Source organism: Apteryx mantelli, chromosome 21, assembly GCF_036417845.1.
Source record: "Apteryx mantelli isolate bAptMan1 chromosome 21, bAptMan1.hap1, whole genome shotgun sequence".
Classification (NCBI taxonomy): domain Eukaryota; kingdom Metazoa; phylum Chordata; class Aves; order Apterygiformes; family Apterygidae; genus Apteryx; species Apteryx mantelli.
In genome coordinates this window covers 4,995,606-5,014,700 of record NC_089998.1, presented here as the reverse complement: position 1 = coordinate 5,014,700, position 19,095 = coordinate 4,995,606, and the positions used below count along the sequence as shown (strand labels likewise).

General features: G+C 45.3%; 2 protein-coding genes across 2 annotated transcripts; one reads left to right on the top strand and one right to left on the bottom strand.

Annotated features, from left to right (window-relative positions):
• Window positions 1-20: 20 nt before the first annotated feature.
• Window positions 21-3,651, top strand: SURF2 (surfeit 2). Its single transcript, XM_067309172.1, has 6 exons — window positions 21-129; window positions 586-740; window positions 980-1,083; window positions 1,538-1,729; window positions 2,530-2,705; window positions 3,553-3,651. The coding sequence occupies exons 1-6, from the start codon at window positions 55-57 to the stop codon at window positions 3,634-3,636; spliced, it is 786 nt and encodes a 261-aa protein (XP_067165273.1). The 5' UTR covers window positions 21-54; the 3' UTR covers window positions 3,637-3,651.
• Window positions 3,652-3,998: 347 nt separating this feature from the next.
• Window positions 3,999-18,045, bottom strand: SURF4 (surfeit 4). Its single transcript, XM_067308917.1, has 6 exons — window positions 17,846-18,045; window positions 9,866-10,052; window positions 8,615-8,691; window positions 7,979-8,022; window positions 7,115-7,301; window positions 3,999-6,885 (listed from the first exon to the last, which is right to left on the bottom strand). Exons 1-6 carry the CDS (start codon window positions 17,891-17,893, stop codon window positions 6,619-6,621), a joined length of 810 nt encoding a protein of 269 aa, XP_067165018.1. The 5' UTR covers window positions 17,894-18,045; the 3' UTR covers window positions 3,999-6,618.
• Window positions 18,046-19,095: the final 1,050 nt, after the last annotated feature.

The following is a 19,095-nucleotide window of genomic DNA, read 5'->3' as shown; positions in this document are numbered from 1 at the left end:
CGCGCGGAGCTGCCCGGCGGCGGCGGCGGCGGCGGCCCCTTCGCGGCCGCGGCCATGGCCGAGGTACCCCAGGAGGTCCGGCTCTTCCTGCGGCAGCACCCGCTCCTCGGCCTCGCGGAGCCGGGCAAGGTGGGGCCTGGCGGGGGGGCTGCGGCCGCCTCCTGAGGGGGCCCTGAGGGGGGCCTGGGGCCGGGCTGCCTCCTGGGGGGGGCCCTGAGGGGGGGGTCCGGGGCCGGGCTGCCTCCTGAGGGGGCCCTGAGGGGGGCCTGGGGTCGGGCTGCCTCCTGGGGGGGCCCTGAGGGGGGGTCCGGGGCCGGGCTGCCTCCTGAGGGGGGCCCGGGGCCGGGCTGCCTCCCCTGAGAGCCGTGGGGGGACCGAGGGCAGCTGGTAGGAGGCCGGGATAGGCACCCCGGCACCTGGGCTCTGGGCTCGGCCCCAAGGAGCTCCCTGGCCCGGAGTTTTTTCTCCCCTCTGTGGGACTCAGGCCATCAGGGAGGGGGACCCTGCTATGAGCCCTTCCCATCCCCATCCCCATCCCTGGGATAATCCCTTGTGCTTCCCTGACTAGACCTTGTCTTCCTTCAGGTGAGATGCAGGCTGACAGGCCACGAGATGCCATGTAGGATGTCGGAGCTGCAGGCTTATACTAATGGCAAGAAGTATCAGCGGCTGACAAAGACGGCCAGAGAGTTTGACTATGGCAAGTTTGAGCCCCATATAGTGCCAAGCACAAAGAATCTGTACGTATTCTTCCTCTTGCGTGTCATGCTTTGCGCCTCAGTCAGTCTCACAAACAGAGTGGGTGGGCTGCGAGAAGTTCTTGAGTGTTTATGGTTTTTGGTAGGTTAGGAAAGTCTTTGTAAAGTATTTATTAACTTTGACCATAGTGCTTAAAAGTGAAAGATTATGAATTAATGGTAGAATTAAACTCTGTTGCTCACTCTTTCTTTCTTTTTTTCTTTTCTTCTGTGTCTGTAAGACATCAGTTGTTTTGCAAGCTCACTCTCAGACACATCAACAAGTTTCCAGAGCATGTGCTGCGTCATGTCCAAGGGAAACGCTATCAGAAGGCCCTAAGAAGATGTAAGTCGCTTTTCTGAAGATGATACAGTCATCCAACCTTTTTTTCTTAAGCTTTTGTGATTCCAATTACTCCATACATAGTGGGTAAGTTTTCTGTAGACTGACAGTAATATGGAGCACTGTTGCTGTATATGCTTCTCAGTTGGGAAGGAAAATCCCAGGCATAGGGAGCAATAGACCTCTTTAGCAAATATCTTGGATTATCCTTACTTGAAAGGAGCAGTTCTAAAGCTTCCCCAGAGAGGATGGTTCTTGTGTCCAGCACAGTTTCTGTATTAACATCTGTTCTGTCTTTCATGGTCCCATAATATCATTCCAGGTTACATGAATGTGTATTAGAGCTAGAGCTTAACATACTTCTGAGTTGTATGTAATATAGACTATAGCTGGAAATGAAAGGGATCAAGTGATTGGGTATCCTTGCTCAGTGCTGGTTGATATCTCATGTTATTAGATGAGGAGTGCCAGAAGGAGGGAGTGGAGTATGTCCCTGCCTGCTTGCGGCAGAAGAAGCAGCGGAGACGGCATCCCGATGACCAAATGAACGGGAGCAGACAGCCTTACAGAAGAGAAGAATTCTGGGAGCCTAAGTCCAGTGATGAGGATGGAGAGGAGACAGATGACAGCATGAGTGATCTGTACCCACGTGAGTAAGAACACTGGTATCATCTATATCTTAAAGGGGGATTGTTAGTTATTTTTTTTCCAGCCTCTTTATATTATTCCCTTCTGGGAAGCTAGGTCAGTGGAATTTCTATTACCAGTGCAGGAGTAGGACTTAGTGATAGAAAGATAGCTGAATGTAACTGGGAAGATGGAGCCATTGTGAAGGAGCTGGGAGCTTCACTTTGCTGTACTGGAAGACAGGGCTCGGGTATGATTTTATTGATGCACTGTCAGGAGGGAAAGCTCCCAACATGCAGACGTGCTGGAGGCTTGTGACTTCTATCCGGTTCCGAGTTCCTGGGTTTGGGAAAAGCTTGCCACCACCAAATATAAAATAGCACTTATCGCTGAGTAACTAAGCAGACTCGGATCACAAAATGTGAGGGGAGGGTTACAAGATCCCCTGGAATTTGCTTCTTTAGGTGACTCTACTTTCCTGATTTCTCAGCAAGTCTTGCAGTCTAATAGGAGTTAGTAAGCCAGTTCCACTGACTTACATCTAAAAGACTCTGCCTTCCTGCAGGAGCATTGAGTTTTAAGACCACAGAACTGTCTGTGTTGAGCAGACAGAGCACCAGACACATTTCTAATAAACCAAACTTATTTCCCAAGTATTTCAGTAGCGACATGCCACATGTGTGACGGGCTAATGCTCAGAGACTGGAATGTGGTACTTCAGCTTGGCAGGTCACCTTTAAGATGCCCACAAAGTAAAGTTAGGTGGAAACAGTAGCCTACTGCAAGAGGAAACTGCTCTTCAGCTGGGTCTTTGTGTTTTAGCTGAGCTCTTCCCAGAAAAAAGCCCAGCAGCTCCACAAAATGCAGAGGGCAGCGATGACTTTGCAACAGACAGCGAGGAAGACACGGCCAAGCTGACTGGGGAGAATGGCGACGTGAATGGAGAGGACAGTGGAAGAATGGATGTTAGCAAAGCAGCTGGCAACAAAAGGGGAAAGGTAGGAGTTATATTGCCACGTGCAACAGCAGGGGAGCGTGGAACCAGGCATTTGTCTCATCTATTACTGTGTGAGAAGCAGCAGCAGAAGGCGTAAAGCTATTTGGGAGAATAGACTTTCCCCATGCATCAGCCACTCACTTGCATCCTGAAGTATGAATTATTACCAGTAAATGTTTATTCTGTCTGCTGTAACTAAGGATGTTATTGCCCTTATAAATATTTATATTTATATAAAAATTGTTTGAATCCTGCTGCACATTGTTCTAACAGGGAGACTGAAGTGCATCCTGTGGGTCCTGTATTACCCCCCCCCCCCCCCCCCCGCACTAGTTAAGCCCTTTTGAATGCAAGTTACAGGATTCAGTTTGGTCCTTCTAGCTCTTTTTCCTGTGCCTCTTTTGAGGAACTGGTAAAGTTTTGCCTTTGGACATGCTTACAGGAGGACACATTCTGGTCCTTCTCAGTTTGGAAAGCAGCTGGATTAGATGCTACGTACATAAATTATGCATAAACCTTTAATTCTAAACAGCAGCCCTGAGGGAGGGGCTGGGATTCTTTCTGTTTCTAACTGCATCAAACTGACTGAAGTTTAGATTGATTTCGAGGGAGAGGCTGTCAGTGTCTGTGTCTAATGAAACCATTGTGCCCCTGTCGGAGAAGGGGATGCTAGCTTGCATCCCTACCACAGGGAAACATCCTGGCTGGCCCCATGTCCTCTGCGACCAGGACTGTGCTTGTTCTGTCTCCCTTGACACAGGAGACTACTCTAAACTTCTGTTAAGTCATCTCTGGCAGAGCTGGATTTACTTTCTGGAAAAAAGCTGATTAATTTTCTCTCTCCACAGAAACAGTCAGGTCCTTTAAAGAAGAAATTCAAGAATCGTCATCAAACCCCCCAAAATTTCAAGAAAGCCACCAATGGCAAATAAATTTTGTGAGAAATACTGTATGGCCTGTTATTTAACAGTTCTAGAGGATGCACAAGATTGTCTGAAGTGCTTGCTTGCGTATAGACCTTCCTGCCCCTTCCGGTTAACTGTTATATCTGGGGAGGGAAATAGTGAGGTGGAATTAATCAAGTTATATTCTAATAGCTTCTTGTGCTGTCCTCTACCACCAAGGAAATGATTACTACTGCAGTTTTGTGCCTTGGGGGAAGTATAGGAAGTCCAGTGCTTGGACCTCTTTATGAAAGATGTTTTTCAGTGAGTGGGAGAGAAAGCACACAGGATTACTGACCAGCTTCTCCAGGTAACAGCGCTATGCAGTGTCACCAGTCACACACTCCAAGTGGATACAAAGATGCCATTATTTTATTTTGATTGTTTCCAAAAATCAAAACATTTTCAAACACAACTAAGGTACAAAATACAGCATAAAATGAGAATTTATACTTATTTCTTTTTCCACATAGAAAGCAAAAATATATTCAGAATGAATTCCAGAACACTTTGCAGAGCCAATTGATAGCTGACATCCTGCTTGCGAGAGCTTCACAGCCACTAGGAGAGGTCCATGTGTTTGGGGGAGATAAATGAATACAGCACAGCACTCTCCTGCATCAGGACTCACAGTTAATAAGTCTGGATATTGTGCTGCCTAGAAGTGTCTTAAAATGCCCTCCACCTAACTGGGCCCCTATTGTACTATAAGACTTCTGCTGCAAGGGATAGTATCAGTTCCCTTTTCTGGTACCTGAACTGATTTGTCTTTTACTGGACTTCATTTTCACAGAGGGGAAACTAGTCAGTGTTTCAGACTAGTCAGTCATCCAGCTCCTTAGACATGATGCAAAGAAAAAAAATGAAGGAAGCTAACCAAGGGCTCCTTACCAAACTTATTTCTAATATTCAGTTTATAAATACTATGAACATCAACAGCAGTTAAGATATGTGAGAAGGGCTGCCTTGATATAGTCAAAAACAGCTATTTATAGAAACTGCAGTGAAATTAAGCAAAAAGATCCTGTGTTGCATATCAGGAGTTGAAAGGACCAGTTTGTTTTGCTATGAAGAGACAGGCACAATGAGAACACTTGAGGTGAAAACTTCTCTCCTGCAAAACCATTTAAAAGAAGAAAAAGCCTTCTCTGTGACCTACTTAAATGCAGGTTTCCCCTCTAATCTACTCCCCCCAAACCAGTAAGCTTTCTTCAGCAGCAGCACATCATGCTATTACAAGGGCTACTTTCCCTTAAGATGATGAAATCACTGGTTTAACAACTGGAAATGCTCTCTCTTTGTCATCCATTCTCAGCATAGTTTTCTAGCCTAAAAACAACTGTTAAGCTGAACTGTCACATTAGTGTCCTTACCAGACAACCCTGGTCAATAGTTCCTGCTGGAGATGGTCACCTGAATGACTCCTTGAACAAACAGTTGAGCAACTTTCTCAAGGGAGACAACAGTGCAAGAAACCCAGCATAACGTTAGCAAGTTGGTAGGGCTCATGCTTACTAAAATCTAAAATGCTTTCACGATCTAGTAAAACAGGTTCGCCTAAGTTTACTAGCAGAGGACAAAAAAATCCCTCCCCCTAGCAGCACTAACTAAGCATGTTCATGGCACAGAGGTTGTGGCACTGAGAGGTGGAAACGGGGCCTTCATCTCTCCTCACCGTTAAGTCAAAGAGTTCCTGCCTCTGAACATGCAAGTTACATCTCCTGACTGCTTGTTCACTGCACAGGTTTTGCACTTGCATTCTTCAGCTATAACCGTTAGCTGTCTTCCACTTTCTTTCTCTACGCACCTCAGTGTGGTCCAAGGTGTCAGAGAGAAGGGGCTTGTGCTCAGGAGTTCAGCACCCCAGCTCTTCCGCTGTTCAGTCAACTTAAGCTTTTGCAGCTGAGAGACTAACAGAAGTGAGGTTGGGAAGCAAAGAGTACTGGAGATCAGAAGACTGACTGCTCTCAACTTGCATGTATTGAGTGCAAGAGAAAAAAAGGGGAGTTTCCATAGTTCTTAAGACACTTTCACCAGTAACAACCTGTAGTTCAGATCCTGATCTGGGGCACACACAAATGGAAGCTGGTTGATAGCAGAAAGGACCTTTTATTGTGGGAACTGCAGCACAACTTGGCTCCCATCTTGGAAAGTTAGGAGGAGAAAGCTTTGGGGACAGAGTTTTGAATAAAGAGTTATTTTGGCACAGAATTTTATTAGAATCTAATATTCAGTCTCTTCAGGAGTCTCTCCCCCCTCCCTTCTTGAAATCCGATGAGCAATACAGAATTCCCCCTTGTTCCCCTCAAGAACAGTACTGTGACACTTAACATTGGAAAACCATCTCCCTTTTCTCACCTAGAGAAGGGTACAACTATCTTCAGGGTTTTCTTTCTGCCTTCTACTTGGGTGCAGGAAAGGCCTCCCTCTTCCTTAGAGGCCTATAATACCATTTTGTCAAAAAAACCCCAAAAAACATAACAGCAAGTTCTCTTGATGCTGTTTTCCACTCAGATAAGCAATGCTATAACCAGCAACTGAACTCCTTCTACACAAGACAGTTCTGATGGGGGTGAGAAAGGGGATCTACTTTTTTAGTTACAGCTAAAACCCAACAGCACACTGAATGAAACAGCTGTATCTGCTCACAGTACTTCAAATTAAAATGTTGCTGACATTCGAGACAGCAACTGTTCTACTGCAATTCACTGAAGCATCAGTAAAATGCAGGTTCCTTGGGTTAGTTCCAATTCTAGGAAGTTAGAACAATAAGCCTAGGCAACATTCCTTGAAGAAGTACAAATTTATCTATTAGATTACTGGTGCCACTGTAAATCAAATTCTCAAAACATCTGTGCCTTTAATAGGAAGGGGGCATGTACGTGTAAAATGCTGGCAGTTTTTGTTGAATCCATAGAGAATCAGTTCTGGACTTAATACATTATGTCCCAAGAAGTGTTGCTACTCCTGTTACCACTCTTTCTTCTTCTCATCCATGGACACTCCACCAGGACCCAGTGCAACCACAAGGAGGAGCCCTCCAATTACAGACATGGTCTGGAAGAAATCATATTTGAGGAAGTCATGCATGGGCTTGTAAGCTGGGATGGTCCAGAAGGCATTGAAGTAGATGTTGATGCCAAACAGCCAGATGACCAGAGTCAAGGCAGCCAGCTTAGTCTTGAAGCCAATTGCCACTAAGATAATCAGGGCTGTGCCCACAATGTTCTGCAGAACCTGCAGGAAGACAAAGGGACAAGGTCACCCGTGGTTCTGAAATGGATACGCAGACACCAGAACAGAGCATGAGTAAGTTCTGCAGAACAGGTTGCTGTGGCACACATGATCCGATGATAGCTTTTTTCTAAATATTGATTTTACTAAAAATCAGAGACTTAAGTGAGAAGCATTGAGTGGGCCCTACAACTCCCCAGCTTAACTCCTACTTTTACACTTAGGTACTTACAGAAAAGAAGTTCATATCAAAATGTAGCAGTGTCATGAACATGAGGACCAGCAGCACACGACCCCCCAGCTGCATGTACTGTTTAGGAGAGCTTTCCCGCATGGTAGGGACACCAGCGAACATGCTCTTTCCCTCTGAGCGGGACTCAGCCAAAAGCAGCAGCAAGCCTCCCCCAAGGGCAAGGTTCCTAGAGAAAGACGGGAATGGAAAAACATTTTTTTTACTATAATTTGCACTGATCTATAAATTTAAAGACTCACCTGACAATTTCAGCTCAATGAGAATCTGCATGGTAACAAACGGTAACTTATTCTGTACCCTGCATTGTATCTGCTTTAGAATTCACAGCTGAAACCACAGCATTGTACATTTAACACTGATTTATACAAATCTGTGTAGACACATATAGCCTGCCAGAGAAATTTGGCATCTGCACTGCAGACAGTTGCCTAGCACCTGTCACAGCATGATTTTAATTGTATTGAAGTTATTCTGTACGGCAGGTTTACCCATACATACCAGAGCAGTCCAGAGGTTGCTTTGAGAAAACAGGACAGCACTACTACTAGAAGTCATGCACATTTAGAAGGTTGTAGTGAGAGCCCAGAATATAATTCCTGCACTAGATCCTAATGGGTGAGGAGTAGTCTTTTCCTTCCACAGCACTGAGCCTGCTGTGTATGTTTTAACACATAGGCTATAATGATTTTTAAGAAGGAAAGTGTCACTGTTAATTAAGTGGACCATTTGCAAAATTTTTCCTGGTAAATACTATGCACATTCAAAGATCATTTTCTCTGTCACTGGTTGGCAATGACAGATGAGAGTTTTTGCTGTTTTTGTGAACTTTAAAAGTAGACATACCTCATCAAAAACTTCAGGTCCCATAGAATGCTGTATGCAATAGTCTAGGCAAAGAACAATAGAAGTTAAAACACCATAAAATGCACCGAAGTTCTGAATGTATGTTATATCATCAAGCCTTTAAAATCCAATGCAGAAGTCAATTAGAAGCATATTATACTGAAGGAAACAAGGTAAGGTACATGAACAGAGTCTTGTGCGTCAGTGTAGAAGAAGGACTGTGTTTTGTGCTTTAGCCAAAAAGAGTTTTGGACAGGAAGGGTACTATTAGTTCGGACTCTTTCTGATGCAGACAGTCCTTCATAAGCACTGTATACTGGAGACCAGAGCAACTGCAGGTTCCACATTTGGTAGGTTTCTGACATGCAGGTAAACTGCAAGTTACTTCTGCTAAACTGGTCAAGGTTAAGTATTGAATCAACATCCCCAGCTGACTGATCGCAGTTACATTCAAGGACCCATTGGTCATGTCAAGAACAGAAGCAGCAAAATAGTTCAACGCCGCTGGCATTGGGCCAGGGGGGAGAAGAGTTCCAAGACTGTGGGTTATATTTTAATATGTTGGTGGTATTGGGGGCTAAGAGAGATGATTTGAAAGAGAGGGTGTAGAAGTTCTGAAGACTTAAAGCCTCCTACCTGTAATGCTATAATTCCAAACAGTCCAAAGCAGGCATATTGCACAAAGTTCCTACTCAGTACCAGGATACAGCCACCTGAGATAGGGAAATTGAACATAATTACATTTCTGGCTTGCACAGGAAAAGATGGCACAGGAATGCTAACTTGTTTTGAACTTCATCAGATTCAGGATTTATTTCAACTGTGCCACAGAGAACATCAGGCAGGAAATATTAATGGCATGCTGATACAAATCACTTAAAGATGTACTAACGCTTCTTGTTTTTCAGTGTTTTATAATTCCAGAAGTACCCTTTATTCCACAAAGTTTAAGTATATGCTGAATGTAGTCCCCAGCAGACAGCACTGTATAGCAGTCATTAAGAGGAATTACAGAAAAAATTCAACTAACCATAGATATATATTTTTTTAAAATACAGGATGATGTTAGGATAAACATGTTATGTCCCTTCTCCTTGAGGAGGTACAGGAACAAGAGCTTTTCTTTTGTCTTCCCTTCACAAAGCACTGACAGCCTTTGCCACTTTGATGATCTCCACAGTGAGGACCGGTAACTAGATTAAATTAAGTGGCCTCTCTACAGGAAAAAAATACAAGGGAAAAAAAAAACTAGACACAAGACAAGTGGCAGAGCAATGAAGAACATTAAATCAGAGACATAATATAAATGGAAAAGTTTTACTTCTCTCTCCATTTATGATGCTGGAAGTTCACCTAGCACACATACAGAAGCTCCATCAGGTTTAGTATGTTTTGATTCCTGGGCTTTGCAGACTTTAATATCTCAGACAGAAGATAACTGCTATCTTGAGGCTGAAGTACCTCCTACTGGAAGGCAAGACTTCTCCATTCAGATTAACCCCCATAAAAATGGTAGGCTGAGAAAGCCTTAACACTGCTCTGTTTAACAAAACAGTATTTTATTCAGCGAATTCAGGTTTTTATTAACAGACATATGTATAGAATTGAAAACAGACTGTCCTAACGGACAACCAGCGTCCCCGTTGACTCAGAGGTACTGTGTCAAGAGGAACTTTGAGACTATTTCCAGGAAAGACTGAAGCAGGTCAGTTAAGGGTTCTCTCTTCATTCAGCCCCTGCAGTACTATCAGTTCTAAGCTGTCAATGGCTATTGAGAAATCAGGGAGGTGTCCCACGCTTGCATGATTCACAGCGCTTACATGAGGCAGGGAGGCAGACACACTGGAGCGCTCCGGCATCCACCTTAACAGCCTTAGAGCCACTTACTCAACTGTCCGAAGAGATTTATGAACACAAAGATGGAGGCCAGGAAATAGCCACAGTTCCACGTGCCATCAATGTAATCCCTCTGTTCACTCCACTGGAACCACATGCGGATGCCATCCTCCAGGAACGTGCTGATCAGGCACAGGCGGGCCACGTGGGGCAGGTACTGCTTCGTCACCCGCAGGAACTACAGGGGCAGACAGCACAGTTAGCAGGGAAGGCAGGAGGGAGGGAAGGGGCGATACCCATGGCACGACAGATCCATGCACTGAGCAGACTCCGAGGTCAGCAGCTCTCTTACACACAGGGTCATCATTATCTAGAGAGAGACCCATGCTTGGGATTTGGATTTAATGGAGTGCTCCTCTGCTCTGGAGTCAGAACACTTGGGGGTGGGAGAGAAGGGGAAAAAGGGGGAAAAAGTTTTCATGCTTTAACTGAAGTCTGTTTTGGACGAGGGCTTGGATAAGTGGAACGAGGCAGCACAATTCTGCGTAACAGGAACCGTGTTTTGAGGGAACTCTTACTAGAGGAAGGCTGACCTTGGTTTTAGTTTATCTATCTCATGGTTTCATGTTACAGCTCAACTGATCTATCAGCTAGCCAGGAGCTGAAAGGGCAAGCCTCCTCCCACTCACGTGCTCAGGCACTCAACACCCTGTAACAAGCTGATTCAGGGAGGTAAGCTGGCACTATAAAGATTAAAAAACATTAATAAGCTTTCTGCTGAGCTAGCTCTCTCCAACAGCTCAGACAAGCACCAGAGCTGAGCAGGAACACGTGTGTAGAACCCCCCTTGAGCAGCAGGTAGCTATTAGGTCAGTGTAGCTCTTAGATCAAAGTGGACCCTTTCTCCTCTGCAGGAACAGAGTCCCTACATCTACAAAAAACAACATCCTATGCAGAAAGATAAAATAGGTGAAATTCAGTGTAGTAGTTAAAAAGAAATCACATCATCATGCAAAAGATGCTGGGAACGCAAGTTGTATCTGGTCCTGCAAGGCCCTTCATCCTGCAAACTCACTGTTTAGTTTGCTCTGCTGTCACAGTAATTATAAAGGAACAAATACAGTATTTGTTCTGCACCATGCAGTCCCACAGAGAATGCTAGTCTGGACAAAGTTACTATCTCTATTTGGCAATAATGTATCTGGTTTATGACAAATAGTTAACTCTTTGTCATCCAGTTTCTTAAATGCCATAGGTTGTTACTTAATGGAGACTTGCACTCAAAGCAACAATGCAAACCCTGACGGAAATTAGCACCTGGCTGCTCCATTTCATTCACTGATTACGCTTAGCCAAATCATTAGAAGGATCCATCCAGAGTCAGTGTACTGGAGGTATTTCTGATGAACAGCACTAAGTGACAAATATTAAATTTAATCTAAAACTAGCTTTTAAGACATTACCCAGCAGGTTTCTACCTTCAGATAACAGGAACAGTTTGGGCAGGCTGACACTTGTAAAAATAAATACACTTGTCACAAGTCTTAATGCAGAACTGCCAGGCTTTGCAGAGAATCTTGCTTTAGAACTAGAAGGAGAAGCAGCCATTTGATAAAATCCTATTAACCCACACAAAGTTCAATGTGTCATAAAGCACATTGATTCATACATTTTATGCAATATTAGAATACTCTGCTAAGCATGAGAAAGGGGGTGGGAGGAACCAAAAAGTGGATAGGGGTTTTCCAGACAGCATTCAGCAATATTAAAAAAAGGAAGGAAGAGACAAGCTTTCATAGTTCAATATTTGCATTCTCTTCTGGTTAGGCAATATAGCTGATTCAGTTTTTATTTCTAGACAGTTTTTTTTTTAAGCTCTGGCAGTGTTGTGTGGTTTCAGGAGAAAGGGGAATGTAGGGAGAGGTGGCAAGAAAGGAAACTAAGACACTTCTGGAAATTTATTCTTGTCACAGTAAATAGTAAATACTAAAGGCTGCTCCAAATCCTATGCAAATGACAAGCCTTGCTTGCTGTGCAGCTGAAGATTACTAGGAGAAAGGAGAAAAAAATCCAGCAAACATGCTGAACAGTTAATATCAGAACAAACTACACTAGTTAGTTGTACTGCAGGCATCCAGAGTCTAAGGGTCAAGATTCCAGTCAATCAAGTGCATTTTAAGTGCAGCTGTACTCTGACTCAGTGCTGGTACTTCAAGCTTTTTTTTTTTTTTTTAAATACATGTTAACAGCTGGATGAGTGAGTCAGGAGAAAATTTTCCTGTGATCTTTGTCACTGAAAGAGACACACTGGTGAAACCAAGGAGAGAGGAAAGCTGTAAACTGAGATGTAAGTATTTTGGCAAACTTGAGGTGAGGAATATTAGGGATAAAAATTATTCTGGAAAGAAGGTACAAAAAAAGTTTAAGATAATCTGCCCTGCACCAAGATACTGAAAAGGCAACTTCAGTCTAGGAAGGTGAAGCATGAGAGAGAGATGTAAGGCGGCAGTTGCTGAGAATCCGCATGGGGGAAAAAAGCCTCACTGTGAAAAGGAGAGAAGCGAGGGGAAGGAGAAAAAAATGCCACACAAAAACAAGTACTAGAGAGGATATCTACTTCCAGTCCTCATCTTTGTTTCTTTTGAAACAAATCACATGGGCTAATCTCATCTTCCCCTTCCCTGAAACCAAACAACTGTCAGCAGTCTAGGTGAAGGAGCCAAAGAGACATTTAACATTTACCTGTTCTCTTAGCACTAAATTCCGTTTACAATCTATGACATCTATTAAACATGAGCGTGAGCATCCAATCAGCTGAAGACAAGTTAGAAAGACCGAAGCCTAAGGCAGCTGCAGCGCTAAGCAACCTTATCATGGCACACGCCATCTTCGGACATCCGTCACGCATGTAGCTGCAGTTGTTTAGATGCAGGCAAGAACTGAATCCACTGTACGCAGCAAGCTTAAAGTAAATAAGCTTCAGAGACTGTATGAACAAAAAGACAGACTAGCCAGGAAGATCTAGAAAGAGGAAAAAACCAATTATGTGATAATGACAAGAAAGGAACATATCCAAAGCAATTTTAAGATTAGAGAAGATTTGGGTACTAAATTACTTCAACAATTTAACTAAGAACAGTGTAATTTATTAGAAACAGGAGATCTCTAGAAATGGGACTGAACTGATAGTACTAGATATTCTGGTTTTGTCCTTGCACACCACCGGTGTAACACGTGGCTCAAAGTACTGCAGCTTGAGCCCACTTCCCATATTTATGATTTATATAGATAAAAGCACTACACAAATGGGAAATGTAATAAACTGCAGTGCCATTTGGTCACTTTTTGCAGTAGGTAGCAGTTACCACAGCAAAATATTACATTGATAAAGGTATCCATCTAAAACTACACGTGACTTGAGATGGACAGTATAATAAACAATACAGGTATGCAAAAACAATATTGAGATGAAGGTTACAATGCTAAACTCATGACACATCAAGTAATCAGATGGTTTATTCAGGTATGGGTTTTGCACTGACTGTTCTTAGCACATACTGCCTCTGTGCAAAAGGCAAAATATCTATGGAAAAAGATAACAAAATACCCGAAGTAAAGCTATTTGAGAAGAACAGCTGGTTCTATGCTAGCAGCCAAGTCATTAACACATACCAGAGGCGCTTTGTTTGCCACTTCCCTCTCTAATGGGATTATGAGGGCAAAGATAGATTTAAATACTCGTCTTAGTTTAACAAACATGTACAACAGGATCCAGGAATCCCTGAATCAAACCTCTTCTTAAAACTTTTTCAAAAGGAGGGTTGAAATATTCAAACCCCTAAAAAAAAAAAAAAAAAAGTCAGCCCACAGAGAGGTAAAGTGATCCTATTTTGACTCTGTCATTCTTTCTAAAATATATTCTACCTCTAATTCTCTCAAATTTGAGAGCAATGAATCCCTGCCCATTTTGATAAGTGTAGACAAGCCATATCACCATTACAGATATTTTAAGATCAAAACACAGCCAGGAAATCTTGCTGTCACCTAAGTGTATATTACAAGTACTGATAAGTAAATTAACACATTCACTGGAAGAGAAGACTAAGTTCTCATTTTCTTCAGATTTCATTTGTGAATGCTATTTTACTAAAACTGGCAGAAACACTTGGAAGATTAAGACTAAAGTCCAAACGTAGAAGCTTTATCTGTGTTTATATGTTCTTGAATCAGCGACGTTATGATGTAAGTGATGAACATAGCTGCCTGCTAATCTTCACAGAAAAACTCTTCTGGACTGCAGAATGCTATTACAGTGTAGAGGTCCAGATAAAGGCATATGCCAAATGCCCTGTTTTTACTTGGTTAAGTGACTGCTTTGTTTTTGAAGAACAGCCTGGAACACCAGTGATTGTGATCCTCAAGTACGACACTCAGTCCTCTGGCTGACAGCAAGTCACTTTCTTCCACCAACCTGTAGAGCTCCATTTAAGACGATCCCACCTAACAATCCTAAGGAGAGTAATGCCCATCACACCGGACCAGCATCTACAAATTGTAGATAAAATAGAACCTGAATACTGGGAGTAAATGCTCTCATTTATTTCAGATGGCAAGAGCAGAACTCTGACCCATGAGAAAGTTTCTAGCAGTCTTACTTATGCTTTCAATGGCAGAAAGACTTCTTAGGACAACACTTTTCACTTCTAATGTATGTGAAAAAGGGAATTTATATAAAGCACAAAGTGCTGTTTATTAATCAAGTCCTTAAAATGGGATATCGTAGTCATGTATTGCATTTTTCTATCACTCTTCATGGGATGATTCTAACTTTTCCAGCCTAACAGGAATAGGCCATTTGATTTATAACCATAAAGAATCAGTGTACTGACATCACACTATAAGCTGTAGATAAAGAGCTTCCAAGCTCAATTCTTTAAAATAATATAAAACATAACAAAAAAGTTCAGACTTATAATGAAGTGTTTTCTTCTCCCTTCCATTTTCTGTGAAATAGGATGCCAAGATGTTAGAATTAGTTGAACAACGTGCACCAGCACTTGTGTTGGAAAATTAAATAAACCCCCTGGAGTCTGCTTCTTCCTAACAGTCCTTTCACTGCAGTACAATGATTCAATAGTTTCCTTGTGTTTTTGTCTGTAATTTTTCTAAAATGACAGAAATACCAAGCACCCACATTCCTAAAGATTATTACAGACACTGGAAGAGTTGCTTGAGATCTGCTCCCTCTTATGGGGATTAGAAGAGAGAAGCAGCCAGTTTTGTAACCCTACATGATCAGTCCAGGCCCAGCACAGAGCCTGGATATACTATTTGCAGTATGGTAATGGCAGCAGTATTTGGCAACTGCACTGAAGGGCTTAATATGCAATATTTTAACAAGGATCCCTAAAGAAGCTTAACTTCTGGATATGTAAGTTATTTAATTTCATAAAATTGGACTGGTATTACAACAAACAAAAACCCCTATAGCCTACAGCTGGGCATCACTCTGAACCAAGAGCTTCCTTTGTCTGTACTGTGCATCACCTAGGTTTTAAGCAACCCTTAATAACTTTTCCCACCCCTTTAACATCTAATAAGCAGACTCCACCCAAACCAGCAAGCCCATCTGACCAAAGGCCAAGAACCACCCCAAACCATGCCCCCTCCCAAATAGTTGCCCCCTCTGCTGCAGTCCTCAGAAACAGTTAACATTGGCTCTGAGGGAGCAAGGGATTCTGGAGCCAAGGACAGTCCCCAAACCTCTTCTCCCTCAAAACAGCTTGCTAGCTGTATAGTGCACCTGCAGGGTACAAATGATGCCGCAGCCAAGCTAAATTAATGGCTAGTTTCTACCAGGAGTAATCCAACCATCCTGTTATTACCCCCAGCTTTGTGCTCCCATCATTCCCTTACACCTTGGCATCCATTTGACCTAACAGTGAGATAATTGAACTGATAGAAAATTAACCCTTAAAGTTTTCTGCCAATTCAACTTGCCAGTCTGGTGTCAGATAAGCGCTAGTTCAAGAGAAGGAAAGGGGAACATAGCCTGGGAAAAAGCAGGGCCACCCCTCCAGTGACAGCTAGCTGTTAGAGAAGCTCAGATCTTAAGATTGCCTTCGGTGCACTAGGTCACTCTAGCAGATAGTTCACCCGCGGATGAAGAGCCACTTGTTCCTACTTAATGGCCAAACTTCCAAAATGCATCTTGGCATCCAAGGCATAACTTGCTATTTCAAAAGGATATTATAGTGTTGGGAGAAAAATTAAACCATAGTGTTTGAATTTAGAGAACAAATGATTCTCACTTTTGCGACAGAAGTGACACATTCAGTATTTACTGACAAGCTACTGAAGTAGTTGTAACATTTTTTCCAAAAGGGTTTTATGCTACAGAAAGTGAGACTTGTTAGGTCTTGAATAGTGAGGGGGAAGAGAACAAGGTTATTGATAAGAAGGCATTCAGGTCCAAGAGTAGCAGAAGTCCAGCTTCACTACCTCCTCCTTCATCAAAAGGAGTCTCGACCTAATTCCAGTCCCAACGTTTTGTTCTAGAAGAACTAACAGCTTCCCTAATGCTAAATGTTAGCAATATATACCCAGTGGGTATTGCTTAGCAAGTCTCTCCAGTCCTACGTTTGTGTGATACTGAGCTTTAGTAGCATACACAGAATTAAGTTTCTAATTGAGCAAGGAGGCAGTTACTTGGAACCAGAGTTATCTGAAAGTTAGTTACTTGCTTGCAAAGTCCTAAAAGTTGTTTTGCAATCTGATGGCTAAGTATACGCAAACACCCTGAGTTCTGTGGCTAAAGTAAAGACTCCTCTTTATTTGTGCTTGGCCACATTTATTTAAGTTGTTCAATTTAGACTTATTTCGGGGAGAAGCAAACTGCATTTTTGCTGGACAAATGAGCTTTCAGTAGTAGGGGGGAAAAAAAAAGGAGTGTTAAAGATGTCTAGAAATAGTCACACAGGAATAAATAGAGGTGTTAAAAAAAGGTTAGGAGAGGTGCCATTAGTTTTGGCAAATAATTTGAGCACCAGAGCAATAGTTTACTGTCTTCTTCCAGAAGAGGTGGGAAGGCAAGATAAATAGAGGATGATGCGGGCACCCCTCAAACCAAGTACTGCCATATGCCGTAAGAAGTTCTGTCTCTAAAACGAGTCACCCATCCGGGGGTGGGGAGGAAGCACGGAACAGGTTTTCCCAGTGAAATTCAGCCAGAGACGCAGTGGCAGCACAGCCCCCTCCGAGCTGTGACGTGCACCACAACTCCCATCCTGCTTCAAAAGTCCGAGTTGTGGAAGAAGGCAGAGTAAGGCTTTCACCAGAAGCGGATGAATACGATCAGAGGTTACTTCTTAATTTCAGACAGATGAATCACCATGACAATGAAGATCTTTCTAACGCTGTCATTGGGGGGGGGGGGGCGGAATTAACTACTGCGTTCAAAATATTCCTGCTTTCACATGTAATAAGAGATAAGCTGCTGTTTTAATCACAAAAATCTGTGATCATTTCAGTAGAGACTAACTTATAAAGGCAGCATCAGACAACACTAGCTTGTCGTCGTCGTCCCCCCGCTCCTTTTGCCCCGAGATGGATTACAGTGTTGGCAAGTTGCTTCCACTTCAGCTTTCCAGACATCGACTAGGGTTTGGGTTTTCCACCGCCGTTCTCCCCCAAACCCCTCTTTCGGCCTTACGCGCCAACCCGGCCGGAGTTCGGGAGAAAACCAGGGGCACAGCTCGGCCTCCTGCCTTTTCCTCACGGGAGGAGCCGAGCTGCGGGGGAGAAGCCGGGCCGGAGGGCAGCGGGCAGGGGGCCGCGGCCTCGCCGACGAGCACAGCCGGGGGGAGCCCGCCGGGAGGGGGGGACGCGGCGAGGCGGCCCGCGGGGCGGCTGCCGCCATGGCGGCCCGACCGTTACCGGGGAGGGGGGGGAAGGCAGCCGCCCCCCGCGCCGGAGGCGGCTGCCCGGCGCACAAAGGCCTCCCCGCGCCGGGGCGAGCGGGCCGGCACCCACCTGGTCCGCGAAGTCCTCGGCGGTGCTCATGATATCGTTCTGGCCCATGGCGCCGGCGGAGGGGAGGGAGCCGGCTGGTGCGCGCCCGAGGCCCGGCCTCACACACCGCCGCGCCGCGCCGCGCCTCGCCCTGCGGCCCGCAGGAAGTGCCGCGCCGCCCGCCCGCTCCTGCTGCCACGTAGGCCAGCTCTTAAAGGAGCAGCGCCCGCGGCGGCAGCACGGCGGCGCGGGGCGGGCGGCGGCGGCCCGCGCGCGGGAGGGGCGGGCGGCCTCGCCCCGCCCCTCTCCCCGCCCACGGCGGCCTTGCCCCGCCCAGGGGAGGGGTAGGGGGCGGGACGGAACGGGACACGCCCCCGGCGGCCGCGGCGAGGGGCGGAGGGGAGACCAACCCCGGTCCCGGCCCCGGTCCCGGCCCCGGTCCCGGCCCCGGCCCCGGCCGCGCTCTGGCTGAGCCGCCATGACCGACCCTCTCTGCCCGCCCCGGTGACCCTGCGCCTCCCCCTGGCTTCCCTCTGCCCCGTTTCTTTCCTGGCTTAGAATCGCCGATTTTAGCCACTCGTTTCTTTAAAAACTTAATTAATTAATTAATTTATTTATTTATTAAATCTCTCGGTGTTAGCGTGGCTCTGATGACGAATGGGCAGCTGCAGCTGGAAATCACGCCGGGCTGCGGAAAGTCTGTTCTCCCCCCCGCCTCAGTCCAGGGCTTTTTGTTTGTTTGTTTGTTTTTTGTTTTTTTCCTACAGCCAGGTACCGCGAGGCTTTCCGAAGGCTTTACCGCAAGCCGAGCTACACCGTATACCTGGGAGTAACGCAGCGCAGCCAGGGCTGGGGGAGAAGCCTGGGGGAGGCCCGGCCCCGAGGCATCCCCGTTTATAGGCGGCAGCGTTACTCTGAGGTTATGCTAGCGTCCTCGGGCCCCTGCGGTGGTGGCGGTATTTATATCACTGGTGTGATCGCACTGGCTTTTGCTCGGCGTGGCCGATTTTTCAGGTTTCTTCCTGTTTTAACAGGAAAACCCCATCCGGAGAAACAGCTGGCTCAGCTGAAAAGATGCCGCTTCACACATCTCCGGGGCGCGAAAGGGCGCGAGCCGAGGACGCGGTGCGCGCTCAGCGCAGCCCCTCTCGCCCGCGAGGGTGACCGGACAGACAGACAGACAGACCCGACGCGGTGGCCGGCGGCGCCGCTGCTGAGGGCCGGCGTTGCGCGGCGGCCGGGGCGGGAGCCGCGAAATGGAGGGCGGCGGG